At 44.2% G+C, this 7378-nt stretch overlaps 1 protein-coding gene across 1 annotated transcript; it reads right to left on the bottom strand.

Annotated features, from left to right (window-relative positions):
- Positions 1–521: 521 nt before the first annotated feature.
- Positions 522–6691, bottom strand: LOC122477338 (integrator complex subunit 6-like). The gene is made up of 5 exons (XM_043570259.1): positions 6465–6691; positions 4744–4846; positions 1578–1943; positions 1136–1229; positions 522–829 (listed from the first exon to the last, which is right to left on the bottom strand). The coding sequence occupies exons 1-5, from the start codon at positions 6672–6674 to the stop codon at positions 667–669; spliced, it is 936 nt and encodes a 311-aa protein (XP_043426194.1). The 5' UTR covers positions 6675–6691; the 3' UTR covers positions 522–666.
- Between the last annotated feature and the right edge of the window lie 687 nt (positions 6692–7378).

The following is a 7378-nucleotide window of genomic DNA, read 5'->3' as shown; positions in this document are numbered from 1 at the left end:
CATGCCTCTTGCTTTAGGCTTTTCTGAGCCAGAGGTCTTCATCCCAAAGGGAGAAAAGCTTTCACTGAGGAACACAGTCGTGATTCCATGGAGAGGGCCAAAGAAGGGGGTCCCATACTGGCTGGGGTGATGAAAGCAGACAATCAAAGGGAATGGGTTCCTGCTACTCCAGGAGCTAAGAAAGAGTATGTCCAGTACGTCCAAAGAGCTTAACTACTCTCCCTTCATGTGATTCGATTGTGGAAAATTCCAACAACCCATTTAAGGCAGGACATCTTAGTGGCCCAGATGCTTCAGCAATTAAGTTTTGAGTCCTGCTACGAGGCAAAGAACCCTGACCATGACCTGAGATGCTACCTCAGGGGGAAGGGAATGAGAAATGGGTAGTGAAAGAAAGCAGGTTTAAATACCAGCTACAGCCATGGGACCTGCCACAGAAACCGGCACTGTAATAATATTCAGCTTGATGAGTTAATACATCCCTCTCCCCAGGTAAGAAAACAAAGAAACAAACAACAAACTATGCTTTCATAGGAAATTCTTAGGGCCATAGCCCAGCTTTTATTGATGGAGAACCATAAAATTGAAAGACTACGTTCCTTTTTATCTTGGCCTCTAGAAGGGAATTTTCTTGACTACAACGTTTTGGGGAGCTTCAACACTACCCTATTCCATCTTACAACATAGGCAATTCGCCTTTGCTTCTGAGTGGCCTTTGCAAGAACACAATTCTCTGCTTTCCTTGTGATTAACGTTCTTGAGATGGCAGCAGGATTCCAGGTTTTCTAGTACCTTCTCAAGCTGCTGAATCAAGACTGCTCTTTTAAACCTGAAAATAAAGACAAATTTAAGGAACCAGAAGATACCTAAAGCATCTATAATGTGCTAGTCATAGTAGTGGATACAAAATAGAGCCTACGATCTCCATGGGAATACAAAATGCATCCTCTCGGGAAAATGTAGTCTAGCAAAATACCAAGAGTGTTATCAGTTGAGGGCCCATACCCTCCCCTGCCCAGACTATGATGGCCAGGGCTTGGTTTTGCCCCTGTTCAGCATTGGGCACAACTGCTTTAAAAAAAAAATGAGGAGTTCTTTAAAAAAAAAAAAATGGAGAGTTCTTTTTTCCACCTACCTTGCAGCTTCCTTGACGGTAAATTCAACAAATTGTTTTTTGACTACAAGAGGCCCTTGAACCTCTTCAAACAAGGTGAAAATCCTTTCATACCCTGAAAATAATTTTTAAAATTCAGTATTTTTAAAAACACAAAGATGGCTTAGAACTCATTCTTAGTGCGTCCACTGCCTGAGCAATCATCCCTCATGGGCTAGAGGGCTGCCTAGTGTTTGTGTTTCGAATGCTTACTAAGGAAACTATTGTAAACACCAAGCAAGCCAAACAGACAATTTTAAGAGGTGTATCGGGAATTTCGAGACCAGTTAAAGAGAAACCATCCTAAATTCTGTAAAAACCCAATTCAGCCAAAGGATGAGTCCAAGAGGTGGGTTGGATCTATTCTAAATCATAGAATGAGACTTCCCATGGTTTTATTAAGAGCCATCCTGTCACTACTTACTTCGTCCAAACTTCCGAACTTCCTTCATTAATTGATGTTTTATATCACTATTAATTTTCTGTGCCAGAGCAGCACTCATTGGCACTTCCTTTGGCACAACTCCTGTCGAAGGCACCGCTGGGACTTTTGGGTCACCTACGGAGACACTGCTGTTTTTGGCTCCTCCTCCAGGTGAATTACTACCAGGTTTGTGAGACAGGCCGTCTTTAGCGAAGTCATCAGAGAGCGAATCCTGTTGGTTGAGTGGAATACCATTTCCTGCCACATTCGTAACTGCTGGTGCAGCAGCATTTGGCAAGAAGCCATCAGGTGGGGCTGGATTATTTTTCATCTTCTTGTCACGGACTTTGTGAGTGACAGTGGCTCCTGAAAACCAAATTAAGAGATTGAGCTGTGAGGCAGGTGCATTTCATCACCCCCAGGGGTACATCCCCGGGCTCTGCACTTTTGAGAAAATTCTTTGTTTCTTAAAGCGGAAGTAGATACCAAGTGGAAATATCAGATCCCACGAGTAGGTCTCCATAAAGATCATACCATAAGTCACTTTTTCTCTCTTGGCACTAGGAATACATACAGAAATGCAGTTTGACAGTACAACTAACAAACACTCACAGAGCTCTGACACTCGTGATTTAATGCCTCCTCGATGCCCTTCACAAGGTGGAAAGCAGAATATCTATCTTACTTGATGCCAAGATATCTGATATTGGCACTCCATCACCAAGAATCCCAGTCCGTATATGATCCTCCCCATTTGTCTTTTCTGTCTCAGAAAGGCGAATTTCCTTTTGTTCCGAGTCTGACACCCCTGCTTCATATACTCAGCCCCCTCTGTGCCAGACACTGCCGAGTGCTGGGCGATCGGCATCGAGACAATCCCTGCCCTTATGGAACTTAGATCCTCGTGGGGAGGTCAGGTGGTACAAGTAAAAAGGGGAAAGGAAATAATGAAGTGTGAATTCGTGTTGGGAAGGAAGACATTGGGGATGTGACAGAGAGTAGGAGAGGGAGCCTCCAGGACCCTGTGGTCAGGCAGGGCCCTCTGAGGAGGTGACCCCTGGGCAGAGTCTGGAACAGGAGACAGGGCGGCCTGTGCACGTGTGGAGGACTTCCGGCTGCCGTGAGGGCCAGTGCAGCGCCCTAGGAGGGGACGAGCCGGGGCCGTGGAGCAAAGGACAGAGGCAGAGAGAGCAAGGAGGACACCCAGAGGACGCGTGCAGGGGAGGAGGGCAGGCCCGGGTCCTGCAGAGCGTGTAGACCAGCGTCGGGAGCTCCGATTCTGTTCTGAGTGCTCGGGGGAGTTGGTGGCGGGTTTCGGGATGGACGTGGCAGGATCGGATTTCCGTGCGCACGGGGTCAGTCGGGCTGCAGGGCGGTGATGGGTCGGGAGGGTCAAGTGGGAGAGCGGGGAAATCAGATGAGAAGTTGTTGTAGCAGCTTGGGGACAGAGGGTGGCAGCACAGACTAGAGGGATAGAGACCAAGGGTGATCCAGGCAAGGGTGATACAAAGGGTGATACTGGGAGTTAAGCTGCCTGTACTTGTTAAGGGGTGGAGGTGAGAGATGAAGAACAGAATAACAAGAGGAGTCATGAGTGAATCTAAGTGTTTTGTCCTGAACCCCTGGAGGAAATAATAGTGCCAGGTGTGTGCAGGCTGTTAGGCAATCGCTCACAAGTGTCACAGATGTGGTCAATCTGTCCTGATTCTGGTTCAGTGACCCCAGGTTGGTAGCTTGAACTAGTCTATGGTGGGGCTATTTACACTATGGATATCTGCAAATCTAAGTATTGGAGCTTCTAGGCCTTCCGTGGCTCCCATAACGCTGGACAGCAGGTTGTTACACCTTTATAAATATTACACGGATGGGGTGCCTGGGCGGTTCAGTCGGTTCACCTTCTGACTTCGGCTCAGGTCAAGATCTCATGGTTTGTGAGTTCAAGCTAGAGCATTTTTGGAGAGGAAGAAGGTCAGAAGTTCAGGCAGAACCAATTGTATTTTAGGTATGTAGTAGACGCTGATTGGAGGGGTCATGTAAGCTGTTGTATTTGAGTCTGAAGTTCAGGAGAAAGTTGTAGTCTAGAGGTATAAAGGTGAGAGTTCTTGCAGTATGAATAATATTTAAAGTTCTAAGACTGTGTGGAATCACCTAAGGGGAGAGTGGGTTGAAGAGACAAGGGCCCAAGATCCAGCTTTGGGCCCCTGCAGAATTACAGGTGGGAAAGAAGAGGAAAAAATCAGAAAAGGGAGAAGGAAAAGGGGTCACTAGCCAGGGGATAAGGAATCCAGGAGAACATGGTGTCTGGGAACCAAGTAGGTTTCCATGGAGCCCAGAGTGAACAAATACATCACATGCTTCTGAGAAATGAATGCCAAAGTGTAGCAGCCACTGGTGAAATGGACGCTAACAGCTTCACTAGACTATGGTTAAGAAGCAGCCAGACTGTACTGGGTTAGAGCAGGAACACAACGTGAAGACAAGGAGAATATGAGCAGATCCATCCTGGTGGTGAGCCCATCATCTTTTTGTGTGTCCGGAACCTGCTTATTCTACAGCTTTTAAAAAAATGTTTATTTAGGGGTGCCTGGGTGGCGCAGTCGGTTAAGCGTCCGACTTCAGCCAGGTCACGATCTCGCGGTCCGTGAGTTCGAGCCCCGCGTCGGGCTCTGGGCTGATGGCTCAGAGCCTGGAGCCTGTTTCTGATTCTGTGTCTCCCTCTCTCTCTGCCCCTCCCCCATTCATGCTCTGTCTCTCTCTGTCCCAAAAATAAATAAACGTTGAAAAAAAAATTAAAAAAAAAAATAAAAAATGTTTATTTACTTGAGAGAGAGAAAGAGAGGGAGACGATCCAAAGTGGGCTCTGCTTTCAGCTGACAGCTGAAACCCCGGTGTGGGGCTCAAACTCGCAAACCGTGAGATCGTGACCCAAGCCAAAGTCAGACGCTTAGCCAAATGAGCCACCCAGGTGCCCTGGGAACCTGCTTGTTCTCTAACTCTTACACTGCCCAAATGGTTGGACCCAACGTACAGACCTGCCCCTCCGCTTGCAAACATGTTCGTACCTGTCCATCCCTCAAGGACATAACTATATATTTCCTTTGACCTGGCTGAGCCCTAGAGATGGGGTTCCCCTCTCTTTCCTGTTCGCTTAACCTTGGTGACGTACTTGGCCTTCTCTTGGATGATGGGCAGCTGCTGGGCTTCCTAGGACGTTTCATCTGTTTTTGTTGCTCTGCTTCAACCTGATATCCTTTGTCATTCTTTATTTGCTGAAAAACATCAGTGAACACATTCCATTAAAGGCAAAATCCAATCATTGCAAAATTGCACTCTTCATATGCACAGACAGCCATGCATTTATATTATTAATATAAGTTTGAATCATGGTCCAAAGATTTATATTCACTTAGCCCGCACCATGTTTTCAGAAAATGCGATCCAATTTTAGTATAACCTAAGTGAAATAGGGAGAAGGTAAAATACAAGGTTTTTGTACAAAACCAAACATGGGACAACCACGTTTGCTAAGATTGCTGGAGAATGAGTGGCTTTCATCAGTCACGCTTATAAACCCACAGTTATCTCTTCGGAGAAGCACACACCATTTTGCTTCAGCTTTTGTTGGGGAAAAAGGAAAATACCTTTTTTGTCCTTTTGTGCTTTAACTCTATTAACAAATACTGATGAACACTTTATTAAATGATACATGGAGACGGTAAAAGGTAGAATAGACTGAACGTGTAAATCTCCCCACCTCTAACCTTATCGAGATTTAAATATGTCATCCTTGGAGCTGGGTGGGTATAGGGAGTTCTTTTCAGTGTTGGCGGATAAAACAGGAAGTCAAGGGTGTAATAGGTTAGCTAAAAGCTGTTTTCATCAAAGGATAACTGCCTTGTCTGAATACAGTTGTGATAAAAAAAAATATTTTCCCAGCACGTTTGCGCTTCCCATAAAAGAGGAACCCAGAATGGTGAAAACATTTTCATTGAGCATTTAGTCTCCAATAGGTACTGTTCTAAATGCTCTACACTAACTCAATCCTCCACCAAGCCCTCTGACTTAGGTGTGATTATTATCTCTCTTGTGAAAAATGAGGAAACCAAGGCACAGGAAATTAAGAAAAACTCCAGTTAACTGAGGAGTTTGGGGTGAGGTGGCTAACTTTAAGTCTTGTGTTGTTACCGAAGAATTTGTTGCATGTTCCGTGCCTTTATGTCAATGATCTCTCCAACGAGAGCAGCTATGATCCTCTTTGCCCGCATGCTTCAATAGTCAAGTCAGTATGTGTCTCTCATGCACACTATACACATCTCCCATTAAGATGTCCATAGGACAATCCAACTATGGCAACATCAGCTAGTACTTCAATTTCAAGAGGAACACTTATTTTCTAGATAGAGCACTAATGACTTGAAAAATGGAAACAGAGAGTGTAAACTGTGATCTCAATATGAAGGGAGTTACTGGGGGGTGGGGTGGGAACAAATATAGACTCTGGAGCCAGAAAGATGTGGACTCAAATCCTGGCTCTATCTTTTGTCAACTGTGTCATTCAGAGCAACACGTTTGACCACTGTTAGCCTTGATTTCTTATTATGAAAGGGGGGATAGTCATACTCATCTACAAAACGGTGGTAAGTATTAAATGGGATCATTTAAAACACCAGCTTCTACTCCAATAAATGGCAACCACTCTTTCTGTTCAACTAACACACTCTTGGATAAGGAGGCTCCTACTTTCTGTTCACATGAGATTCCTTGTATCATACTTTGTCCCTTAAATAAATAGAAGTAGAGCACATGACTTACATTCATCGTTTGAAGAAGAAAATAATTATACAAAGAATACCACAATTTAGGCAGAAATAGTCATAGTTATCTTACCTTATTATCATCTTGAAGCAGATAGCTGAGAGTATAAAGTCTTTTAGGTTGTTCTGGATTAGTCTTTTGAGATGGAGAAGCTGTTGTCTTCAGATTCGTCTCATAGTTAGCTATTTGTTTGAGTAGAGCACTCCAATGGGAAAGTGGATAATCAGTGGAAAAGACTTTGATGCTATACAGCTTAAATGTACTATCCATTAGGGAGGACATGGCCACTGTTGGCGATGTGCGCCATGGCAACAGAGTTTAGAATCTCATATCTACGATCTCTATTATATTTTAGAATCTAGAATCATCACCCCTCAGCTAAGTCATTATTCAGTCCACCATCACTACTGCCTATAGGCTCACCACTAGGTCCAGAACAATTCCCTTTTGCTTCAAGCTAGGTTTAAGAGTGGGCTGACCTCCCTTATACCAGCATCCCAACTAAAGGACCATACTTGTTCTCCTTTTGGAAGAACCTAAGCTCCATGGAATTCTTTCACACTTAGTCCATAGAACCTTGAGTACTGGGCCTTAACCTCTTTGGGTGATTTGATTAAACCTACATTCTTCTCAGAAAGACCCCTTACAAACAAAACTCGATGTATAATTTCAAGGGTGTGCCCAGCCTAAGATCTGTTAAACTTAATGGACGGATGATCCCACTGGAAATCAACAAATGGGGCAAAGAAGCTTTATAGACTGACACAAATTATCCTGCATACTATCAGTTAAATTATTTTCATGTAAATAAGGAATTCTCTGCTGAACTCATAACTATAGGCAGTGTGATATAGTATTAGAGTGTGCAGTCTCTGGAATCTTATAGCTCCACATTCCGCCACTTTTCAATTGGCTAAACCTGGCAGAACCAGTTAAATTCTTATTCAAAATTTCTATTACCATAAAATAAGCGTAAAACAGTATCT

This window comes from Prionailurus bengalensis, chromosome X (assembly GCF_016509475.1).
Source record: "Prionailurus bengalensis isolate Pbe53 chromosome X, Fcat_Pben_1.1_paternal_pri, whole genome shotgun sequence".
In the NCBI taxonomy this organism is placed as follows: domain Eukaryota; kingdom Metazoa; phylum Chordata; class Mammalia; order Carnivora; family Felidae; genus Prionailurus; species Prionailurus bengalensis.
The sequence above is the reverse complement of the archived record's forward strand: the minus strand, read 5'-3'. Positions and strand labels throughout refer to the sequence as shown.

Coding starts and splice junctions, on each gene's coding strand:
- LOC122477338 (XM_043570259.1), bottom strand. CDS start 6,674: ATGTCCTCCCTAATGGATAGTACATTTAAGCTGTATAGCATCAAAGTC. Junction 1,230..1,577: donor AGTTCGGAAGTTTGGACGAA/GTAAGTAGTGAC, acceptor AATTATTTTCAG/GGTATGAAAGGATTTTCACC. Junction 830..1,135: donor ACCGTCAAGGAAGCTGCAAG/GTAGGTGGAAAA, acceptor CTTTATTTTCAG/GTTTAAAAGAGCAGTCTTGA.